The sequence below is a fragment of the Lepus europaeus genome, chromosome 8, assembly GCF_033115175.1.
Source record: "Lepus europaeus isolate LE1 chromosome 8, mLepTim1.pri, whole genome shotgun sequence".
In the NCBI taxonomy this organism is placed as follows: Eukaryota; Metazoa; Chordata; class Mammalia; order Lagomorpha; family Leporidae; genus Lepus; species Lepus europaeus.
The window spans coordinates 112115180-112141396 of NC_084834.1; the positions used below are offsets into that span (position 1 = coordinate 112115180).

General features: G+C 36.6%; 1 protein-coding gene across 4 annotated transcripts in view; it reads left to right on the plus strand.

The window, feature by feature from the left end:
• Positions 1 to 26217, plus strand: part of EPHA5 (EPH receptor A5) — a 368735-nt gene that overhangs the window by 315851 nt on the left and 26667 nt on the right. For all 4 annotated transcript variants that reach the window (XM_062199261.1, XM_062199263.1, XM_062199262.1 and 1 more), the window contains 5 exons: positions 4857 to 4924; positions 6168 to 6293; positions 6963 to 7148; positions 22501 to 22562; positions 23900 to 24109. In XM_062199261.1, the coding sequence (XP_062055245.1) occupies positions 4857 to 4924; positions 6168 to 6293; positions 6963 to 7148; positions 22501 to 22562; positions 23900 to 24109 (652 nt within the window). The remainder of the gene's footprint in view (positions 1 to 4856; positions 4925 to 6167; positions 6294 to 6962; positions 7149 to 22500; positions 22563 to 23899; positions 24110 to 26217) is intronic.

The following is a 26217-nucleotide window of genomic DNA, read 5'->3' on the forward strand; positions in this document are numbered from 1 at the left end:
GACATAATTTAGGGAACATATTGTTAAATCAGAAGTCTAAGTCAAAATTTAATTCAACACTGAAAATAGATTAAAATCAATCTGTGAATTTGTGGAAGTATTTGAAATTGTTCAGGTACTCCTGCTAATGCTAAGGAACATTTTGCCTAAAAAGACTTTTAATAGCTTGTTAATGGAAGATGTACAAATCCATGTGTGCTACACTGTTATTGAAGATGTTATCTAAACATTTCATTCATTCTTTGCAAAAACATCTTTATTTTATGAGGCTCAATCAGCTGAACTTTTATTAAAATTAATTTTGTTTAATTGGAGAGAATCCTGATTTGAAAAAGTCATGTATTTTTCAAAAAGCTGTAACGTTATTTAAATACTCCAGGAGCAAAATTCTTTGAATAAGACTATATGCAATGCTTGTGGTCATTGTTATGTCAACTCACGTGTGAATAGATCATGTGATTTTTAAAAAAATACTAAATTAAGAATATTTAGTTTCCAGTAAGTAAAACACAGAAGTTGTGTGTGATGTAATTCTTTTGAATACTTTTTTCTACAGTTTTCTGAGTATAGGAAAAGCATTTCTTAATCAATTTCAACTAGAAGAACAAGCAGTGCCTTTTTCTGAGGTAGCCTGCATGTGCTCAATGAAATAGAATTGCAAAACCACCCCTCTTTCACCATTTTGTCCCACTCCTCCTTTTTTAGATTAAGGTGAAAAAACTTTCAGTGTTTAGATCTGTAGGTAAAGCAAAGGAAAAAATCTGACTTTGCAGAGGCTTTTGTTGGGCAAAGATTTGCATTCTCTTTGGCTGTCTATTCGTTCATCTTCCCACATTGGCCACTAGAGAGCCATTTAGTCAATTACTCGTTGGGCATTGGTTCTCTGGAGTGCTTGACATTCATATCTTTAACTCATTATCAAGCCCTAGATTTATGCCCAAGAACTAAATTATTCACTGGCATCTCCATGCATGCATAAAGATTATCATTTTCTAGTTCATATAATTTGGAAGTTTCAAATTTAGATGTTATGGCTGGGACCAAGTTTTTAAGGTCGGTATTATTATAAAAGTGGTCTTATCCAACTCCTTAGAATAGGTATGTGAGAAAATGAATTGATTTCTAAATCACTCATAAGGTAATTGTGATATTTATATATCAAGCATTTCTGGGACTTTTATTGAATATTAATTAAAGGGTATTAGTTAAGCCTTCATGTAATATAATTTCTCATACCCATCTTCATTTCTAAAAGCTTAAACCACATTGTTTTCTGGAAGAATATGAGTATAAGTGATTAAAATATTATTTTTCTAAATGCAAACACTATAGATATTTTAGTGCAATAATTTAAAAGCTCATTAAAATTGTGATAAGAAGTAAAATGAAGACGCTTTCTTTTCCATTCAGAAAAAAAAAAACATATTCCCACAAAATAGGAGGCATAATTTATGTACAGGATGACATAATTTATATACAGGATGACATATTCTTGACGAGCTCATTGCTGAAAATTATACATCTGGAGTAGGCACAGTAGATGATTCTGATTGAACAGGCTTCCTGCAATGCTCTGTTAGTGAGGTTGAACGGCTGTGGAGTGCCAGTCCTGCCAGCTGCAAGTTTACTTGCTGTATCTTGTTGAGACTTGTTTTAATGATGCTTTGGGGGGATTCCAGAACTTATTTTATATGTTAATGCAACATAAAGCCGTATATGTTTTAGAACTCCAGAGTTGCCCATAGTCAAAAATAACTTTTCCACTGCCTTCCCAACTAATAACCACAATAAAATGTTAACCGTTCCTCAACAGTGTATTCCCAAATCATTTTTAGATATAATACAAAGTTTTATTTCCACATTCATAAGAGGAATTTGCATGCAAATTAAGTATCCATGAAACTTATTTAGATAAAGGCTATTTTGAGAGCGGATTGTTTTTGTTTTTGAAGTTGGAAGAGTTGAAGTTGGAGTAGATGTTAATCTCCTGTTGCAGATTGTAAGAAAGTGTATACCTTTTAGGTCTCTTTAGATTCCAATTACAAAACTTTTTGGTTGTATTATTTAAATAACATAAATCTCAAGATAATTTCACACAGTTGTGTTTGGAACACTGTTAAAAAGAACTATCAATAATGCTTTCCTCCAGGGACACATACATTGGAGATGGGAAGGATAATGTAACACCTAGCAAAATTATGAACAAATACAATAAAATACCTTAAATCTTTACTGAACAGACCAAATACGATTTCAGTATGGTTTCATGTGTTTGATTTTCCTCTCCATTTCACTGCAGTGAGGTGATTCAAGATGTCTGAAGGGCTCTTAAATGACAAATGAATCCAAGTGTTAAGGATAAAATTTGAAAAACCACCCAATTTCTGTTGTGTATTTTCCCTAGACCAAGAACTCTCTATCTATTAAGTATATTACTTCAAATTTACTCAAAAATGCACTAGCTAAACTTCTCCAATTAATTGCCAGTTCCTTGATGTGAAAAGGAAATTGTATTTTTAAAAAATAATGATATATTAATTGTATTGTCCAGTTTTTCTAATACATATTTAATTACATACCATGAAATGACAAAAAAAGTTTTAATGTTTATCAAAATATACAAGATTTTTAAAATATGCTAGAGTTGTTACCTAGGAGCAGTCTCTGTTAGTGAATATTTATTAGATACCTTATTTACATAACAATTTATTTTCAACCAAATTTATGATGAAAAAATACTTTGTCTACCATCTTGGCTCTATTTTCTCAATGCAAAAATAAATGAAGATTTTGTTTTAAATTAACTCAGATTTGTCGTGGGGTCTTATGAACAGTACAGTCACTTCCTTGGAGTTTCACTAAAGCTAATGTAAATATTTTCGTTTCAGCTAGTTGTTTCCTGTTCTGTGGTTAATCATGTCCCACATCAATTCAGTATTCATCCTCATGGTTCTTTTCCAAATACCTGTCATTGTGTAGACACAATAAAATGTCTTTCACTCATTCATTTACCCATTCATCAGTGTGACAGATATTTTTGGTGCCAACTCTGAGTCAGGTGCTGGATCACTGGAGGAATTTATAGATGACTCCTGGTTGTCATCATTCAAGAAGTTGACAGGCAGTAAGCGAGCTGAACAGTGTACCAAAATGAATATGCTGTCCCGTGGAGTTGGGAGTCTAACAAAAAGAGTTAAGAGAAAGCTATTATTTTCAGAAAAGATAAGATTACATTAAGTTGGAGTATCAAGGACAAAATTGAACTGGACTTTGATGACTAAAAATTGCTAGGAAGAACATATTCAGTGAAGGGGCCTATAGAATTATATGCAAAGGTATAGAAGCATGGAGAAAGAGCTTGATGATTTTAGGGAAAGGTTTAGTATTCCTGAAGACAAGCATTTGGACATGATGCTGCAAGTATGTTTTAGGAATATTTGCCTTGCTATTTTATTGAAGATTTTGCAGTAGAGAGCTAATGCAATAAAACATGTCTTATAGACAGTTAATTTGGCTACAAACATATCTATCATAGTTTAGAGAAGGAGTTATAGAATGAAGAAGCATCATTTCAGAAGCATTTAGGGTAATCCAGATGAAAAATAGCAAGGCCTTAATTGAGGTAGAGCTAATGAAAAGGCAACGATGGATTGTAAGATATTTACATTGTTTAATGCCTGGGATTTGGCAACTAATTTGTTGTGAAGGACACAGAGTAAAGCTTTGAACTTAAGGGACCAAGGCCATGACAGTGTTATGAACAAGAAAAGTAAAAGGCCTCTGCACTGGGGAAAGTAAAGAGAAATTCACTGCTGTCTATCTTCAGAGCTGTTGAGTGTGAATGCCAGGGAGATATCCCTATACTATTAATACATCTATCCCCATAGGATAAATATATCAGGAATAAGAGTATAATCCTAAACAACTAAATCAGAGATAGGGAATATTAATTACATTGGTAGAAACATTATTTGAGAGGAAAACTAGATAAGTTCATTCAGAAGTCCTTAGGAAATGTCCTGCATAAACGTAGGGAGGAGCAAGAAGCATTAGAAAAGTCCTTAGTGATGGGGGTTCCTCAACAACATCAACAAGTGAGACACATCCTTGGATGTAGAGGTTAAGAGCTCATCTGTGAGTCTTAGAAGGACAGAGTTTGTCAGCATTAAGAACAGTTTGCAAGACCTGCATGTCAGTGGGTTGATGAGAAAAACAGACTAAGTTTTAAGGAGTGGAACTAGGAGTATAGCAGGTTGTGGTCAGTTTCATAGTGACCTGGCTGCAGGTGCATGGAATATAGCCAGAGAAACAACTGAAGATGACAAAACTGTGGAGAGGAAGAGAGAAAAAGAGAAGGACAGGCAGAGATAGAGATAGAAATGGAGAGAGAGACATAGATAAAGAGATAGAAGAAGACAAACAAAACCTGTAGAGAAAGGTGGTGTAGTTGGGAGGCTACTGGATCAGAGGCACTGTCTCAGCAGAGGCCACTGAACTGACAAAACAGGCAGAAGTCCCTGAGCTGACAAAGCAAGTTAAAGAGGGAGCAAGAAGAGAAATGTTCCGTGTGTGGCTATGTGGTGAAGAGAAGTTTAAAAATGGGTTTGTAGGACATCAGACTTCCCTGTAAAATCTAGGCAAGAGTAAGAGCGAGGAATACTGGTGGGAGAAGTCCTTGCATCCAAAAGGATTCCTTTCATTCCTTGCATCCAAAAGGAATATGGGTATTATGTCCTGTTGTTAGGATGATGATCAGTGTGGGGTTGCGGTAATTTCAGTAGCATTCCATGCTTCTGGGTGGATGTGGCTGATTCACCCCTTTGAGATGAGGCTAATCGTAGCTTACTTTGTTCCAGGCGGTGTGGCTACAGCAAAGCAAAGCAAGACCCGGAAGAGGAAAAGATGCATTTTCATAATGGGCACAGTAAGCATGTTGTACAATAAAAGCAAAACAAAGTAGGAGGGACTTGTTGATTGTTTTGTTCTCTTTTCAGGGTGGGCAATTTATAACTGAGCACAAATATTGTGTTAAATGCAAGTGTTCTGGGAGGTTTCTGGAAAACACAGGTCCTTGGGAGATGTTGGCTGGCTCTCCATAACAGCTGGACTGGATGACTTATTCAATCCTTTAAGGAATATTTTCATTTTAATCGTTAAAGTAAAACAAAGTTAATATAAAATGTGTTATATTTCAGATAATATTTCTAAGCTAATTCTAATTCCTAACAGCACTATAGGTAGAAATCTATCAATGAATAACACCATTAGGTTAAATGAGTAAAATTACTCAGTTTTTTTCCTCCCTCTAACACTACAGTGGGAATCCTGTAGCAGCAACCTTGGATCAAGTGCCTTGAAAAAGATGATAATTCTATGAAATGTAGAAAATCTAATTTTAATAACTTTAAAAATTAAGCACAGTATTTTAATGTTTTTTTTCCATAAATAATGATGGTTCAGTTAATCTGTTAAGTCAATGATGAAGAGTTTATTCTGTTTTTGTCACTGGCATGAACATAAAAGTGAAATCTCTATAGGCATACCTCATGTTTCAATGGTCAAGTCCATTTCAAAGGTTTATTTAATATTTTTCCTCCGAAACACTAACACTATGCATGTGGCAGTGGTAGTCTTTGACAGTGAAAAAGTTGACTCATGAAACAGAAGAACTGGTTTAGCATTATGCAACATGTAGAATTCTCCTTTTCTTTTGATATGTGTGTTTAGCCTTTGTTTTACCATAGCACCAGAAAAATTATTACAAATTATTCCTTATAAAGTCAAAATTAGTAATCTGTGATAATATCTCAAAGTAAAAAATAAAACAGAAAATAAATTCCAGGCATTTCATTTTCCAGTTTAATAAATAGAATTGTCTCATTTTGCCTCAGAAGCTGATGTTCTGAATATTATCATTGAAAGATGTATTTACTCAAATACATCATCACACATGTATTTTGTATACATGCAATAATCCAATTTTTTTAAATGAAAACAATATGCAAAAGCTATACAAATGACTCTCAGAACTCTGGAGATGATCTATCCTTGAAGCTTAGCTTCTTCTTTCTAGAAATTAGAGATGTAAACCATAGTAGTGTGTTAAAGTTTATAATGTGCTCACCCTTGATGGCCACTTGTATTGTAATGCCCATTTATTTTTACAGTTAAACTGCCTGGAGTAAGAACTTACATTGATCCGCATACCTATGAGGATCCCAACCAAGCTGTACATGAATTTGCCAAAGAGATAGAAGCTTCATGTATTACCATCGAAAGAGTTATTGGAGCAGGTATGACAATATGTTTCCCTCTGACTTCTAAGTTTGGCTTGTACTACAGAATATAATAGATTAATGTCCTGATCAAACATGGAATGTTTTTAATCTTTCATAATTGTCTTCCTTGCAAAGTTGTATGTAATTGACCTTATCTTACTGTAGCCTTCTATCTCATGAATGCTTAAACTAGCAAATATCTGGTTGACAAAATAAAATACATATGTGTTTTTCAGCTAAATAAGTTTTTACCTTCTACTGTTAATGTGTATATATATGTATGTAGGAAATCTATAGTATCCAAAATTATTTACAACATTCATTTCTGCCTTAGATCGTTTCCTTTTTTGTGGAGTTATAAACTTTTATTATTTTATCTCTTTATTAATAGTACTACTAGATGAGAAATAAAAGCAAGAAGTGATTTGCAGTCAATGACTTTAAATTTCTTTATAAATTTCCATTAAATTTTGTAGATGAAGTGGGTGAGGCTGATGACACCAGTGTGTTACCATCATCTGCAGATGACTTTTCCCAACATACTACTCATTTCTGTTAACATGAATAATAATAAAGCCTGCACTCCTTTCTCTGTTTTTTATTTTGGTCTAAGTCTTAATATGCTCAGTATATTGTAGTCAGAATTTCAGATGCGATTATGTGTTTTTCCCGTCTTTATGACAGGTGAATTTGGCGAAGTGTGTAGTGGACGTCTGAAGCTACCAGGTAAAAGAGAATTACCTGTGGCTATCAAAACCCTGAAGGTGGGCTACACTGAGAAGCAGCGCAGAGATTTCCTTGGTGAAGCAAGCATCATGGGGCAGTTCGATCACCCTAACATCATCCACTTGGAAGGGGTTGTGACCAAGAGTAAGTGCAATGGCAGAGTATGCATGTGTGCATGCATGTCATGAATATCTACCTAGATTGCTGTTAATGTTAGGTTCATGAGACGTTAGCCAGAGTAATGTATTGCCTCCTCCATTCTCAATGATATTTTTCCTACATTGTTTATATATTTGTCAAAGATTATTTTCAATGACCTGAATTTTTATTTTTTCCCAGTAATATGTATGAACTCGCTAACTAGGAATGACATAACAGGGAAAAATATATACAGATAAAAGAAGTAGTAAAGACAGCCACAGGTTTCGGTGCTGAATTTTTCACTTTTTATCCTAATGAAATGTTAACTTCAAAGTTTCGATTGTGGGATTGAAGTTAAACATTTAATAGGACAGCTAGATGCCCTGCCATGTTTCAAGCAGTTCTTCATAGCCAGATGCATTGGTGTGTTTAATTTTTCTACATGGTTTCTTTTTAATTAATTAAATTTATTTATTAAGGAATAAAAATTTCACAAATACAAATTTAGGAATATAGTTATTCTTCCTAACATACCCACCCTCCAACGCACACTCCCACCCCTCCTTCTCTTCCATCTCCCATTCCCAGTCACATTCTCCATTAAGATTCATTTTCTTTTTTTTTTTTTTAAGATTTATTTATTTGAAAGGCGGAGTTATAGAGAGGCAGAGGCAGAGAGACAGGTCTTGTATCTGCTGACTCACTCCCCAGATGGCCACAATGGGCAGAGCTGCGGTGATCTGAAGCCAGGAGCCAGGAGATTTTCCAGGTCTCCCACACAGGTGCAGAGGCCCAAGGATGTGTGTCATCTTTTAGTGTTTTCCCAAGTCATAGCAGAGAGCCAGATTAGAAGCGGAGCAGCTGGGACTCAAACCAGCATCCATATCGGTTGCTGGCACTGCAGGTGGAGGCTTTATCTGCTATGCCACAAAACCAGCCCCAAGATTCATTTTCAATTAACTTTGTACACAGAAGACCAACTTTATACAAAGTAAAGATTTCAACAATTTATGCACATACACAAACACTGAGAACTAGTTTTACAGTTAACTCTCATAATACAATCCATTGAGGACAGAGGTTTTGCATGGGGAGTTAGTGCACAGTGACTCCTGTTGTTAATTTAACAATTAACACTCTTATGTATACATCAGTGACCACTTGTAGCTCTTGATATGAGGTGCCTAGGCTATGGAAGCCTTTTGAGTCCACAATCTCCTTCAGTATTTAGACAAGGCCATAAGCAAGGTGGAAGTTCTCCTCTCCCATTAGAGAAAAATGCATCCTTCTTTGCTGGCCGCTTCTTTCCACTGGGTCTCACTCACAGAGATCCTTCATGTAGAACTTTTTTTCCATAGTGTCTTGGCTTTCCATACTTGTCTATATGGTATCTTAATAGTTCTCAGGAAGGAAGCAGCCTCAGAAGATTGGAGAAGGCCCTTGTGACCAACTTTTGCTAAAGCAGATCTAGTTCTTACTCAGAAACATCTCGAGTTTTACATCTCTTTTAAATTTCAAATAGTGTCTTACAAATGTGTGACAAACCATCCCAAAAAAAGGATTAAAATCATTTTCAGTCACCAAATATCTTATGTGGCATGAACGGAGACCATTTTTTTATGTTTAATTCATTCTTTCTTTAGCACTCCTATGTATTATGTGTTCTGCCTTCATCCCTCCTACCTAACATGCCAATTACTAAACTCATCGGAGAACTTTGAGAAAGCTAACTCTGTTGACTTCCAGTTTCTACCCACAAAGGTTGAGATTAACATTCCTCAAGCATGGCTACCAGCAGTATACTCAGTAAGTACACAACTTAGAAAGCAATTTCAATTGATTCAACATCCATTTATGCCATTTGTATTTTAAATATGGCAAACCGAACAAATCAACAGCAACAAAAACAAAGCCTTTTCACAAAAAAGGGACCAAAGAAGCAAAGAAAATAGTCTTTTACTTAAGTTCATAGTCAATTCATGATTCACTCACAAGTTGGTGACAGAAAACAGAAAGTCCTCACATGTCCTAGAAAAAGTGCATAATACAATTTAGCATGTGAATGATTGAATGTACTTTGGAATCAGCCTCTGTTCCTGAAAGAGTTTTTCTCCACACATCTTAAAGAGATCCACATATCCAGAATGGATACTCAACGAGGAATACAACAAAGAAAGAGAGTTACCTGCAGACTTGTAGGTTATCTCTAATTTTAGATGAATTTCTCCCAACTTTTTAGTGAAAACCGTACATTATTTTTCTCTTACTTCTAAACCAAGGCAGGCATTGCTGGTGCAAAAAGGACACTATGAGGTCTTATCAGAAAGAATTCTTTGCTATAGAAATTTGGGAGACAGCAACAAGAGAGAATCAGACAGCAGATAGGAAACAAATATATGTTTTAAAAAATAAAGAAATAAAATTGCTTTATATTATATACTAGGATGAATTTGTAGTAATATTAATAAGAATAGTAAAGAATATTGTGTAAGCTACACTAAAGTAAATTAATAATTTTAATGTCACTACACTGGTCTTCCATCTGAGGGCTAGATACTGTCTGGTGCTAGATACTGTGGAAGAAATAAGAATCATAATAGCAAAGATTCCAAAAAATGATTCCCTATGCAGAAATGGTATTATAATAAATATTATGGTATATAATATATAGTTCTTATGTTTTATGATGTATAGTATACATGATATAAAATATAGGTCTTATGATGATACTAGTAATCAATAAGGAGCAAATATTTGATAAATTTCATGTCTTCATCTCATCCTTTACATGGCTGCCAAGTTTAACTTCCTCAGATGAACTCTGACTATGACCTCCCATCACTCAGGGTGAAGGACAAGCTCTCTGGACAAGCAGGCTACCCTCCCTAATGATGTACACAATGTACGGTGCAGTGTTCAGAATTGTGCTAGGTCGATTTGACCATGGAAGACCACTTTCCATGCTGGTCAAGAAACTGAACTATGAATCTGGTCACTCAGTTTGGATTTTGGTTCTGTCACAAGCACTGTGTGGCTGGGCACCACTTTGTTAAGCCTTCGGAACCTTAGTTTCCTATGAATGATATGGGGTGAGAAAATCTCAGTGTTATTTTGAACACAACATGAATTAAGTCAGAAAAAAATTCAGAGGCCGGTGTTGTGTATGCATAAAGCTGCTGCCTGTGACACCAGCATCCCATATGGGCACCACTTCCCCTAGCTGCTCTACTTTCAATGCAGCTTCCTGCTTATGGCCTGGGAAAAGCAATGAAAGATGAGCCAAATATTTGGGCTCCTGCCACCCATGTGGGAGATTGTATGAAGCTCCTGAATTTGGGCTTAGGCCTGGCCTATCAGTAGCCATTGCTGCCATCTTGAGGAATGAACCAATGGATAAAAGATATTTCTCTCTCTCCTTCTTCCCTCTCTCCCCACTCTCCCTACCCTCCCTCCTCACTCTCCCTCTCTATGTAAATTAGCTTTTCAAAAATAAATACATCATTTTTTTAAAAGTCAGATAAAGTTTAGAATGGATGCAGCACACAGTAAGCACATGCTATTACACAGTTGTTATTTTTCCATTTATCTCTCTTCCTAGGTTCTGAATTCTTCCATATCCATTTTATTCTTAGTCAATTTTTGTGTTTCTTAAATTGTCCTCTATATTGCTTCTTTCTCTGAAACTTACATCCTCATATTCACTACCTGTTCACTTCTTTCAAATCTCTATTCAGATTTTTTTTTACTTCCATGAAGCAATCGCTCATCAGTTGGCCCTGAAATCATCTCTCTTTCATGACCACTGTGCTTGTGTAAAACTTTTGCAGCAGACTATAATGTTCCTTTCTTTGATCTAAAAATAGTGCCCAAATGTTAGATTTTTTGGCTCTTTTACATATATTTTTCAGCTCCCTGTCTAAAAACTTCTAACCCTTGAAGACACAGATCATGTCCTAAGCATTTATGTAAGCTGTTGTGTCTAAATCTGTACCGATCACTTGCACTTGATTTGAACAATTGGAGCCTCAATAGCACATAAAAACAGGAAAATAATGCACATTTTAAAAGATTGTCATGTGAATTAAGTTATGTGAGTGAGTGTCTGATGATGTATGTTAGAATTGTGTGTGTGAAAAAATGGCAGGGAATTATTTTGGTGAATAGTATTTTGTTTCAATCTGTTCAAGTAAATGCATCATTATAGTAGTGGACAGTTTCCAATAATTATTAGACTGAATAATTCTACAGTAATAATAATTACTACAGAATCTGTTTTCTGTGAGTATTGACTGAGATGAAGTAAGACAACCTCTTACATTATTATGGCTAAATTGTATATATATTATATATAAATTTATATATTATATAAATGTCATATGTATGTATATCTGAGACCTTTATTTTTAGAAACTAGCATCAATATCAACAAATGAACATATCTAGATTCTATGAATTCTAGCCTCAAAAATTATAGTATGATTTGGATGACAGTTTTACATTTCTGACCTGTTAATGAATAATTCTGTTGATTCTACTGCCCACCATGAGGCTAAATTTATAAGCAAAGGAAAATGTAAATACTTAAATATTTACTTGTGTATACTTTATATTCTGTGTGAACTGAAATCATATTTCCCTTTTATAAATGTAGCTCTTGATGTTCAACTTAGGAAGTCTTCAACTTGTTTTTAATTTACCATGTTGCATCTCACTTTATTTGTGTCCTTAATTTCATGCTCTCTGATCTGATGCTAATTTATTCAGCAATTATTCTCAACCTGCAGCACACAGATAATGAGACATAAGTGCAACTAAATCTTGTGATTCTTCTGATTGGAGCTGAGGCAGGAGCCGAAGTAGCACTCCTGTGGGTGGTGTCATTGAGAGCTTTCAGCTTTCCTCTGTCACTGTGTGATGTGCCGGAAGCTTGGGCTCCCATTCAGACTCCTTCTGTGATTTGTTATGAAACAGGATGTTCGTGTGTGTGTGTGTGTGTATGTATGTATCTATCTATCTATCTATCTATCTATCTATCTATCTATCTATATATATATATATAGTTATTCTGCAGAGCTTCCATAACACATGCTGTAAAAAACTACAGGTCCTGGCTTAATTGACTGATTTGCAATGCACCACATTTTATTGGAATATACCCAGTGCCAGCTTTCACTATTTAATAAGATCAAAGAAAAAATATAAAGGAGAATAGTGTTACAATTTCTAATCATATATAACAAATCTTAGTTCTCCTATGAAATTAATAAATTCATACAAAATATTACAAAAATATTAGAAGAATCTCTGCCTCCTCTTACTTTAACTAGATTGTACGCTCAGTGACAGTGATGACATAAGTTATCAGATAATTTGACTCATTTATTAATTTATTATGATTACCTTATTATTTCATTCTGCCTCATCAGGTCTTTCCCTTGAAGGGCTCTTATTGTGTGTTACCTAGGACTATTCCAGTAGTCTTACAACGTCTCAGCCTTAGTCTGTTCTGAACACACTGCTTCATGTAGCTGTGGCTAAATCATTGCACTCCTGTCAAACTTCATCATCATGCAAGTAAACCAACTGATCAAAATGCAAATAATCGGATACTTCTTCTGATACAACTACACTAGCTTTCCATATCCTATTGTCTTCTCCAAATCTCTTGCTCTGTTCTTTTGAGATCCGTCACATCATCCTAGTTTGTCTTCCCTTTCTACTTGACCTTCGAGTTTAATTCAAATGCAGGTTTCTCCATGAGGTCAGCATCATTTGCCTTCATTTGTGTTCAGTCTTGAGTGTCTGCAGAGCAAAGAGTAGGCACTCAGTATTGCTGAATGATTGAGTAGTGGAAAGCTTCCCAGGTCTACATTATAATACCGGTTTCAGAGGACAGGGATTTTTGTTTTTCATTGGTTTGTTTTGAGGTGAAGTGCCCTGTGTATGTAAGCACTTCAGGTGTTTGTTGAATGAATGACTTCTTTGCCAGGAGAGTCAATAGCTTGTCTGTGCACTTGGTCCTACTCTCCATGATGTCACAGCTTTATCTGCATGTTTTTTTCCCCCTGCTCCTTGAAATTAACATAGGTTTCTAGTCACAGTTGCATACACATTCGGTAAATGTTTTTAAAGACATGAATGAAATGAACTAAGTGAATGACTAAACTGTGCTTGTGGAAACATTTAAATTGGTTAGAATAATATCATTTGTATTTTCTTTTAAATAACTTTATTCTGTAAGACCACTGGCTTTTAAGAAAAAAAAATTTAAAAATGTAAGAAAAACTGCCTCAACCCTTTCACAGGATCTAGCACATACAAGTTATTACTACTAATAATCATTAGCAGCAGAAGAGTTTACCAAGTGTAATGCCCTTTATCTGTCTCCGATCTGTGCACTGATGCTACGCTATAGGCACTAGTATTTGTTCTCATTTTACATATGGGAAACATTATCATTAAATATGTAAAATACCTTATCCAAAATCCTGAAACTAGCATGAGTTAGTGCCATATTTTAAAACAGTTGCACTGTCTGACTCTAAAACCTAAGCTCTTAAACTGTATAATCAACATCGTATCTCATCATACTGTGTACACAAGAAAAGAAACACTTGTTTATTCAAAATATTAATTGATAACCTAATGTTTGTCTATTCCTGTTAATCAGTGAGGGTACAGCAGAGATCAAACAGACTGAGTTCCTGTCTTTACAGAGGTTGCCTTTGGGTGGCAGAGATGCAAACAAAATGAGCACATAACTCAAAATGCATTAAATGTAAAACACCAAACTGGGTAAGCAGATTAAGAACAAGGCCTGTTGGTTTCTGGTTTTTCTTAGAGAAGGCTTGAAAAGGATGACATGGGCCTTACAGACATCTGGGGACATAGGTACAGGAAGAGGGACCAGCAAAGTTGTAATCATGCTTGTTTACAATATTCATGAAACAGCAATAGGCCAGTGTTGTGCGAAGGAATGAGAGAGCGATGTCTTATCAGAGCTCATAGTAGAGATATCAGAAGAGGAGAGTCTCTCTGATCTGATGAAAAATTTATAGCCTAAATGTGATAAAATCCAATTTGTACATTAATGGGAGCAGTCAGTTGGCTGGGTCTGAATAGTCGGTTTGAGCCAGTGTTTCTTTTTTATAATTTTTAAATTTATTTACATTATTCATTTGAAAAGCAGAGAGACAGGGCAAGACAGAGAGAGATAGCCCATCTGAGGTTTTATTCCCCAACTACCTGCAACAAGCAGGCCTAGGGCAGGCCAGGCTAGGAGCTGAGAACTCAGATCAAGTCTTTCACGTGAGTGACAGGAACCCAAGAGCTTGAGCCTTCATGTGCTGCGTCCCAGAGTACACCCTGGGAAACTAGGATGGAGAACATAGCTGTGACTCAAACCCAGGCACTCTATGGGATACGAGCATCCCAAACAGTAAGTTTATCGCTCAGTCAAATGCCCACCCCTTTTTTTTTTTAAAAAAAATATTTATCTATTAACAGCAACAGCCAAGGATAGGCCATGCCAAAGCCAGGAGCCAGGCACTCCAACCAGGTCTTTCATGTGTGTAGTGGGAGCCCAAGTTCTTGGGCCGCTACTCACTGCCTCCCAGACCATTAGCCAGAGAGGCAGTCAAGAAGCAACTCACAGTATTCACTGGTCTTAATGGAGTGGCTGGGAGCTTGGCACTCAGGTCTCCAATGCGAACAGCAGGAATGCAATACTTGAGCCATTACAGATCTCTTCAGGGATCTGCACTGGAGTGAAACAGGATTCAGGAATTTGAGCTGGACTCAAACCCAGGTATTCCAGTGTGAGATGAAGGCATCCTACCTGCTAGCCTTTTTGCCCACGTCCTGTCTAGATAATTTGAAATCAGTCCCAGTAAGGTTCCTTGTGAATGAAAGGAGTCTAGGATAATTATCTATTTTGCCCTGGGTGCCTTAAAGAAAAGAGGGAAGATTTATGGAGAAGAGTTTGGCAGGAGCATGATTATGGTGGGTAATCATTTGTGGACGTATGAAAATTGGGATGACAGCGTAGAATTACAGAATGCTGTATATAAAGTTGGATGTGCCTTTAGTAATAAAGAGCACAAGTGAAAATGTCTGAATATGAATATACTTGAGATTTTGTAAAGATTTATTTATTTTTTGAAAGATAGGTCACAGAGAGTGAGGACAGGTGGGAGGGAGAGAAAGGTATCTTCCAGCTATTGGTTTGCCCCAAAAATTGCCTGCAACAGCCAAGGATAGGCCACGCCAAAGCCAGGAGCCAGGCACTCCAACCAGGTCTTTCACGTGTGTAGCAGGAGCCCAAGTTCTTGGGCCGCTACTTACTGCCTCCCAGACCATTAGCAAAAAGCTAGATTGGAAGTGCAGAGTAGCTGGAATTCCAATCAGATACTGCAGTATGTGACGCAGGTTTAACCCACTGCACCACAAGGCCTGCCACAGTATGCTTGAATTTTCTGTGTTCCATTTCACACAGACAAAAACTTAAATTATATGAACCAGTCATAAACTATGAAGGAAATAAGCAAGCAATTTTGAAACTGAAATATATACGGAAGCCAGCTCTTTATTGATAGTTGCTTTTCTTTAGGGCATGTACAGAGGTTTAATAAATACATGAAAGTAATTATGAGTAATTTAGAAATTACCTTTTTTAAAAAAATCCTACTAATAGTTATTTGAGAAAAAACATAACTCTATAGAAAAAGAAATTTATTGATTTATAAATTGACCAATATTAACATTGTATTTTGTTACTTTAACTTTTTAGATATTTATTTACTTATTTTAATGTCAGAATTAGAGAAGGGGTGGGGAGGTACAGAGAAAGATATATTCCATCCACTAGTTCATTCCCCAGATGGCCACAGCAGTCAGCACTGGGCCAGGCTGAAACCAGCAGCCTCTTCTGGGCCTGCTGTGTGAGCGGCAGGATCCAAGGTACTTGGGCTGTCTTCCACTGCTGGCTTTTCACAGGCCAGTTGCAGGGAGCTGGATTGGAAGTAGAGCAGCTGGGACAGTAGCAGGTTCCGGAATGGGATGCCAGCTTCTCAGGCAGTGGCTTTACCTGCTGTACCACAACACTGGCCAAGTTTTTATCATTATTAATAAAATTTGTCAGATTTCACGGTGTTTTCATTCTGTACCCACCCACCCCTGAAAAGTCTAATTTCTGCATAAATAATTATTGTGCACATTCACCAATGTGAGGAAAATTCCAGTTCATTTTTTTAATTTGAGAATTGAGTATCTACTAAGAAAATTTGCATTAATATAAAGAATCTGAAATAAAGGAGGATGTCTTAAAAGGTTGGGGTTTCTACTTGTGGGGACATTTTGCATTTTTATATTCTTGTCTCAAGGGAGGTATAAAGCTTTTTAATCATATTTCCCTAAATTTGAGTTATATAATTTTATAAGTGATTTACCCTAACATGTTAGCCAGCCGATAAAGACCATAATAAAATTAAAATATCTGAGTACCCTTCTGCATTCTAACTAGCCACTCCATAGCTTTTACGTGTTGTTGCTGTCATCTTGTTTGTTTATCCCTCTTAATAAAACTTATCCATTTCCAGTACAAGCACAACTTCCTATGTTCTGGTTGGCCATTAATAATTGATTCACCATATTTGTTTTATCCCAAGTTTCTCTTGGGATAAAATTAAAGTCATTTCAAACAATCTCCATTGTTCTTATGCTAAATAGAATACAACCTAAAGAGGGTGGCATCCTAAAATAAAACTGTAGATGTAGAAGTTTAAGCAGGGTATAGTCATATAATCATCTTACAGATATTTCAAGAGTTCCCCAGTGAGGATAGCTTTCCAGTGAATTAGGCTGCTTCCAAGTGGAAAGCTCCCAGTGTCCCTGAGTGGGATCACGTGTTTATTGGTGACTTAGTGGGTTCAGAAGAGCAGTTGGAACAAATGCAGATAATGTAGTCCAGAGTTAGCAGCGACTCTCGTGATATAGCCTAGCTAAATTTCACAAAATTCATTGTGCCTCAGGGGATAGCATGAAATTGCAGAATCTCTGTCAATGCACATGATGGGGACTGCATTTTGCATTTCTAACAGCCTCCCAGACCATTCCCCTGCTGCTGTCAGGGACCCTGCTCTGAGAAGCAGAGTTAGAGCACACCTCCCATGTTCCTTTCTCCAAACGTGGAGATATCTGATGCCAAGGATTTCATGGTCCGGGACGACATACTGTGTTCTCTCTTGGGGCATTTGTACTGAATGTTGGCACCAAGTATTACACAGTAAGGAAACAAACTCATTTCTTGTTCATTGTGAGGGAAAGAAAAAAATATATACCATGGGATCTATTCTCCTCATAAATTTTTAATTGTATGGTAAACTGCTGTTGACACTCAGCACAGTGTTGTACTACAGGCTTCCAGAACTTTCTTGCCTTGCATAACTGCAGCTCCATAGTCATGGAACAGCCGCTGCCCAGCCCCTCCTTGCCTCAGCCGCTGGCAGCCACCTTTCTACTGTGGGCTTCTGCGACTTGAAGTACTTGAGGTCCAAGTGGGGTCCAAGGTCATTCCATAGTAGACTGCTTGGGGCACCTGCAAGTAATGACCTTCAGCAAATGTAGAATATTTATTGAGAGAAGCTGAATTCCTATGAGGCCAACCTTCAGTGATGGACTTGTATGAATGACATAGTCATGATGACCAATTTTGTATTAATACAAGAAAGTGAATATTCCTGAGATTTTAAAATGAACTTTAACATTTAAAGCAAATATTTCAAAATTATGGGCATCCTTGTATCAAAGAAGGGAAAAAGCCTTTATATTTAAATAGATATGAATTGGATCTCCAGCTTTGCTTCTTATATGACCTCTTGTCAACTCAAATAATGCAGGGATCTTTTCTGAACTTCTCTTTCTTTGAAAAAGTTTGATGAGCTATCCTAGTTTTTTATAAGAATTAATAAGAAGATAGTGCCTTATAAATAGTAGGCAGTCAATAAAGCAATAAATTGGAGCCCTTTTATTGTTATCAATTACAAAGATGACTTCCACAAATAATGTGTTTCTATTTTTTGGACTCTGCCTGGGCTGGACCATAACTAAATTATAAATACAAAGTAATATGGAAACTCTACTCTGATTAAAATCATGTTTTGACATGCTTTATGAGCTCTTTTTCTATGGATTTTTGATAATTTGCTTTCAAAATTATTGGCAGATCCATTCTTTGCCTGTACTTCAAACTGGATAATGGAAAATGATTTATACAGTTTTATTGAATTTGCAAGGGTTAGAGTAAGCCAGGTTAATTATTGCTATGTCATTCTAGCAGGCTAGCAGGAACTGAGACAAAACATAAGCCAAACTAAATGTAATTAGCATTAAAATGAGTCCAGCATGGAAAATAATTGAATGGTTTCTGAAGCATCTTATCCTTGTCAGCAAAAGAAGACCATATTTGTTTGCAAATATTCATTTTAATTGGTTTTCCCTCATCATCTGAGATATAAGAAATGTTTTAGGTTCCTATCATATTTCTCAAAGAACGTTTTTTTGTTTTTGACATTACAACCTATGCTGTCATATATAATTAATTTGACTTTTAAAACTAGGTGTTGCTAGCTAAAAAAATGTTTCAAGATGAAAATCGGGTGCCCATCAACCAAAAAGTAATCACATTTTCTTTCCAAGTGCATATTATTCAGTTCATACTTTTTCTGATCAGGGAATTCTCTTGAGTATAAATTCTGTTCTCAGGTTCAATGAATTTGAGTTGTATTTATTTACAAATTTACCCAGGAAGGAGATACTTTTACGGGGAATCCTATGCAAACCCTGCTTACTAGACTGAGTGAGCAGTGGTGAATACCGTTATCCCTCCAAATCCACGTATTCTGCATCCCTGGATTCCACCAACTCCAAATATCTAGGGGAAAAATAATTGCTTCTGTTTTGAACACATACAGAGTTGATTTTTTATCTGTTGTTACTTTTCATAAACAATAAAGTCTAACAATTACCTACATAGCATTTACATTGTATTAGGCGTTTTACATAATCTAGAGATGATTGAATGGGTGTAGTCTAGAGATGATTGAAAGGGTATATAAGAATGGATATGGATTATGTGCAAAAACTATTCCATGTTATATAAAGGACTTGAAAACTGACAGATTTTTGGTGTCCAGAGAGATGCTGAGCAGTCTCCCTTGGATGTTGCAGGATGAACGTATTTCCCACTGACTCGTAACTGAAAGAGTATAACAGAAAATAGGGTCCAGTGCTATGGCATGGTAGGCTGAGCCTCCGCCTGCAGCACGGATCACATCTGAGTGCCAGTTCGTGTCCCAGCTGCTCCTCTTCCAATCCACCTCTCTGCTGAATGCCTAGGAAAGAAGCAGAAGTTGGCCCAAGTCCTTGGCCCCCTACACCCATGTTGGAAACCCAGAAGAAGCTCCTGGCTTCAGGTTGGCCCAGTTCCAGCTGTTGCAGCCAGTTAGGGAGTAAACCGGTAGATGGAAGACATTTCTCTGTGTCTCTTCCTCTTTGTCTGTAATTTTACCCCTCAAATAGATAAATAAAATAAAATAAAACAAAATTAATTATATTTATATATTAAATATATATTAAATTAAATATATTACATATAATATATTTTATATATTAAATATAATATATTTAATTAATATATTAAATATATAAATATATTAAATAAATAAATAAATAAAATTAAATTTAAAAAATATGAAAGATAAGCAGGAAGAAGGACCTCTAAGCCAAAAGAGAAGAAACTGAAAATGTTGCATGTAGATATATAGGGAAAGATCTGCAAGCATAAAGGGTGAGGGGTGCAGTAGATAATGATAGAAGTAGACCAGTGTTTTGCTTTGATGGACAAGGTGTTTGCTCATAAGGCCTAAGATGTGCCAAGGAGACATAAGGCTGTTGTCTTGTGGTGTTTTCTAGAATTCAGTTCTGCAAATCCCTTATCATGTTACAAAGATTTGTATAAGTGATGGCAAGTCTGAGTATAGCCACACAGGGAGGATTCCTGGAATCTCTGGCTAATTCTAGGAAATCTAATGTATTCTTTTGGCTTTGTTAGCTGTAAGGGCATTGAAATAGTACTGTACTGTTTAGTAAGTGCTGCTCTGAGAAGTGCCCATATGTCCCCTTTGTATGAGTATACTGCATCTTCCTTGGGTATTTCTGGATACTGAGGATCAGGCCGGTGCAGGGGCAATGCCTAGGAAAGCAGGGTGCCCTAGGGCTCTCCAGTCTTGTGGCTGGTGTAAATTCTGCCGCATGAGTACTGTGCTAAAGAAGTTGGACTGTCATCCCCGGGAGGCATTATTAATTTTGGTCTCCTAAAAGATGACCTCATATAGAAATAAAAGGCTAATGTGGGCTGTGAGATGTGAAAGTAGAACCGAAAGCATGCAGTGCAAAATGTTGTCTATTTTACAGTTGATCTGATGTATACTAGAATAGGTGTGGCAATATCTTTATATAAAATTTAAATTGGAAGCATTTCTTTTAATTAATATGATTATAGTCATACTAAGAAGAAACATGTATATAATTTTCCTTATCATTCTGTCAGGACCATTTACAAATACAATCTAAATCACTCTTTTTTTTTCTATTTTTCTTTATTCTTTTTTTTTTTTTTTTACATAAGGTACTGCATTTCTGCCTCATTTTAAAATCAGTAGTCCTTACCTCATGTCCTGTCAGTTCACCATTTAAAAAAATAAATAAAAAAATTTGAAACTCCAGCCATGTTTGAATCTGATAGGCTTTTTCACGTCAAGCTGCCTCGGCATATCCTGCTTCTTTTGCCAGAATACAGGTCTCCTGTTAGCATGCCAGGGGCGCCTTCTCTCCTCAGGCTTCAGATCAAGTGTTGTCTCTCATACACATTTTCTACATATGTGATATTTTTCATAAATTAAGCATCTACAAGCATATGTTAAGTGAATTATAGTAATCAAACTTTTTATAACTTTTGTAAATCTCATGAGGGGAGTTGTGTCTGCCTTTGTAATGCACCTGTCACATTCCATTATAAAAGAATACTACTTTTAAAGATTTGTAAAAGATCATTATCTAAGTGGGAATTTAGACTGTCCTACCTTATTATTCAGATTGAGTTTTAAGTGATCTTGGAATGAGAAATTCCTTTTCCTCCAGTTATTTCTTTTTCATATGTGATTGCCATACTTTATCTCTGTTTGCACGTCTGGATAACATGGGGTATATAAAGTGCATGCTCTAATTCTGTGACCTGAATTAATTAGTACTCGAGTGAAATACAGATGCCCTTCTGCAGAATACCATTTAGTTCATCGTAATTCATTTCACAGTTGTGTAGGCCTTATTTCCTTTCATAATAGAAAAAGTTAATTAAATGGATATATAATTGTGCTGTCATAAATCTCTTCTTTCTTAACTCAAAATAATTTAAATTAATGCTTTAATTTTACTTAGTATGTTTTTGTTAAAAAGTAAAGGAGCACTGTTTAAAATATAGTAAGGTTAATATTGACTAATAAAACTGACCAGTGTATTTTAAATATTTTTTATTTATTTGTTAATATAAGGGAACAGATTTCGTGTAGTTCATAGTTATAATTCTAAGAACATAATGATGCTTTCCTCCATTCTTTCTTTTTGCTTTTTTGATTTTTGTGGTAATCTAGCATTTGTCATTCTGTATGCAGATACACTGATTACAGATGCACAGTCATTTTATGGCAGCTAACAACATATGATCTATTCTCTTAGTCACTATGTCTAGCAAGGATGTTAACCCAACACATTGAAAATTAATAACATTTATAAAGCTACACTATTTAACTCTTACATAGCAAATTCACAGTGACAGATATGTGATAAGAACATCTTCGAGTTAAACTTTCCCAGATAAGAGTGCAGCAATCGAAAAGCAGAGGCAGGCCGGTGCCGCGGCTCAGTAGGCTAATCCTCCGCCTTGCGGCGCCGGCACACCAGGTTCTAGTCCCGGTCGGGGCACCGATCCTGTCCCGGTTGCCCCTCTTCCAGGCCAGCTCTCTGCTGTGGCCAGGGAGTGCAGTGGAGGATGGCCCAAGTGCTTGGGCCCTGCACCCCACGGGAGACCAGGATAAGCACCTGGTTCCTGGCTTCAGATCAGCGAGATGTGCCAGCCGCAGCAGCCATTGGAGGGTGAACCAACAGCAAAAAGGAAGACCTTTCTCTCTGTCTCTCTCTCTCACTGTCCATTCTGCCTGTCAAAAAAAAAAAAAAAAAAGAAAAAAGAAAAAAGAAAAAGAAAAGAAAAGCAGAGGCCTTGCTCACTCCCTTCTCTTTTCAGGTAAACCCGTGATGATTGTGACAGAGTACATGGAGAATGGCTCTCTCGATACATTTTTAAAGGTACGATTTAGTCCTCATGTCGTTGTTCAAAGTATTATTTATATAGTGACTGTGATGGTAAACTTGAAATTAGGCCACTTTACAGTTAAACTTTTCAATAAGGTGGAAATATATGGAGTCAGAATAATTATACTCCAGTATTCACTTTGGTTTGAAAATTATCCTTTCCAGAACCTTAGACAAATGCAAATTATAGATCCCTATGGTTTTATTGAAGTATCTATTAATTTGCAGAAAAAGAAACAGACAAAAAATGAAGAATAAAGAAGGAAGGAAACAGGAGAGGGAAAGGGTTTGAAGAAGAGGGAGGAGGAACTTGGAGGAGTGGAGGGAAGCCTTTACATGTTCTTAACTTACTTAGTGCACATGAAATCAGAAAAGTACACTTGTTGGAAGGTCTGTGGAGCTCATGGCAGGCACCCCTGGCACCAGCACAGTACTCATGTGGTGACACGGAAGCACCAGCACTGTCAGATGGTCAAACAACTGTAAATGTTGGTATCTTCCCTTAATAGTAAACACACTTTGTTAGCTGTTGTAACGTCTTTGTGGGCCTGATTACACCCATAGGCTGACAGTTTGTGTCTGCAAATTGGTGACTGTTGCTATGGATCAGGAAAAGTGATGGGACGGTAGCATGATTATAATTATAGTAGTTATAAGTGGATGCTGTGCAATGAATTGATAGTTGTCCAAATTTCTCTTCCAATCTCAAGCCCCTACCAGATTCTTGTGCCAAATTTCTTCTTCTTACCCAGAAGTTGTCTAGTCTTAGAAAGTCACATCATTTCTTTACTCCAGAATAAGCATCAGTAAAGCCCTATGGAGCCTTTGTGACATCGCTGATTAACGAACACAGCCCACTTCTAAGAGCCCCTAACACTGTCCTGGTCCCTGTTAGCCATCCCTTTCCCCTGTGTTGCTGCAGGAACCCCCTTGTCCCCGCTAGTCACTTCACCTTCCCCTCAGTATACCACGCCAACTGGCTTTGTTTAAATCACTTCAAAATATATACAGTGTTAACCCAAGGCAAGTACTAGGTTAGAGTGACAAATAGACTCCTCTGATGACTGAGAATAAAGGAGTTACAATGCAGCAAAGGGTAACTAAATGAGGTTTTTGAAAAGGTCTTTCAAAGCCTTTATCTACTTTGAGCAGAGGACAGATAAGCGTTACCACGTTAACCGTGTATGTTCCGACATTTTCCATTCTCCGTCAGATAGAAATTGCATATGAGTCTTGATGGATGATAGTATTAATTTGGAGACTGTAGGAAGACCCTTTGAAACGGTCCCCAGGTGATTAGGTAGACTAATGTTTCCACACTGCTTCTGCAGAAGAACGACGGGCAGTTCACAGTGATTCAGCTCGTTGGCATGCTGAGAGGCATCGCTGCAGGAGTGAAGTACCTGTCTGACATGGGCTACGTGCACCGAGACCTTGCTGCCAGGAACATCTTAATCAACAGTAACCTTGTGTGCAAAGTGTCTGACTTTGGACTTTCCAGGGTCCTGGAAGATGATCCTGAGGCAGCCTACACCACAAGGGTAAGATCTAACAGAATGCATTTCTGAAACACAGACTAGAGACATTTAATTTTTAAAGCTGTTAAAGGAAATAGCAAAAGGGCATCTCTCCAACAAAGTCTTGCAGAGAGAGGGAGGATCAAAATCAGATAATTCTCATTTTAGAAATCAGCGAAATCAAATATTAAACTCAATGACACTCAGTATTCATTTTCCCAGTCTTGATCATTTATTTTAGCTAAACATACTAAAAATATTCTGAATTCAGAATGGATGCAACAAAGTAAATAAAAGTTTTAAGTGTAAAAAACATCAAAGACCAATGATCCTATATTAAGAGAAATAGATATATATGTATATAGTATGTGTATACAAATATATATGAACATATATCTTATATAGCATTATTGAGTATATTAAGCTCTCTGCTGTATAGTATAAGCCCTTATAAAATAAATATGATAATACCTAGATCCAACTTTTTATAAAGGATGTCCCTTGTGGGGGAAGAAAGACTTAGTTCTTCAGTATTTTTGATTGACATGAGGTATTGCAATGCCTAATTGCTTTTTTCACATACCATGGAAACTGTTAAACCCCCCTCGATGGAAAATCAGTCACTAACTCATGTGGTCATAATTAGCATAAATTAACACGTTTCCAGTGAAGTAATTGCTTCCTGATGATATGGTATATAATTGAGTTTTTCCTATAAAATGATTGCCAACCTGACTACAACAGAATTTTCTGGACAGTTTGTGATATTGTAACTCCTGGGTTTGAATCCCTCATAAGGTCCCATATTTGATTGTAAATCTTTTCAGTGGCATCCGCTAGATATCCTCTGTGTCAGAATGCCTGTTTTGAAATCAAGATTGATCGTTCGATCCCTTAGCCGTACAATTCAGTTACCTTTTGTTTAAACACAGAGCAATGATTTGCTAGTTCTCATACTCTGGGTAGCTGACTTACATGTTTTATTTAATTCAACATTTAAAAAATTATTTGCTTGATAGAACGAGAGAACATGCAAGTGGGAGGGAGGGAAAGATTGATCCCATCCGCTGGATCATTCCATCAACAACAGCTAAGTTTTGCCCACGCCACATCAGGAGCCAGGAATGCCATCCAGGTCTCCCTAGTTGGTTGCATGGACCCTATCATTTGAGCCATAATCTGTTGTCTGCTAAGATCTACCTTCCTGTGTTAACAGGAAGCTGGAATGAGAGGTAGAGCCGGGACTTGTTCCCAGGTTCTCCAATATGGACGGGATATGGATATCACAGGCAGCATCTCAACTGCTCTCCCAAATGCCCACCACACGTTCAACTTTTTAAAATTATTAGACATCTGCTGATAGTCTAATGAAGTATATTTTATGGATTATAAAGCAAGTTGTTTTTTTTTTTCCTTTTTACTTTGCTTATGTTGTTGCTTTGTGACTATGTATGTTTGGGTATTTACACTAAATTCAATGCACAAGTGTAACTTACCCAAGCAAACAAAGGCTTCCAAAGGTCAGCTTAATAAATCAATCAGTTGAATGCTGGGATAGGTCTCCTCCTCTAGACCTAACTGCCATTTTCAATCCAAGTATTTGCATTAAATGAAAGCTCAATTAAGAGTTCTCCTGGGATAAAAGTTGCACTTAATAAAATTGGCCCAAGTGAGATTGGGGTCATAGAATAGTTCTTTACCAGGGTGAGTGGTTGGTGTCTTAGTTACATGCAAATGTATATTCTTCAAGGTCAGTGTCAGTATGTCATGCTTCAGGCCAGGGGTATGAACAGATATCCAGAGACCCTCAAGATGTACTCTGAAGAGGGGAATGGTGGCAGCTTGAGGGAATTGATGTACTTAGAGATGAGATGATATTGGAACTTCGGATGATAGTGATGACACATGGGATGCTCAGAGGACCAGTAGCAAAAGTATGGGCTGATGTTTAACACACTCAAGACAATACACACCCAAGAGTCTTATTAATTTGACATTTTAGAATATCAGTTCTATGAATAACTAAGTCTCCAGTGAACTATGAAAATATTTAATTAATGAAAATAAGGGAGGGTGGTAGGGGAGGTAGATTGGGAAGTATCATTATGGTCTTAAAACTGTATGTATGAAAT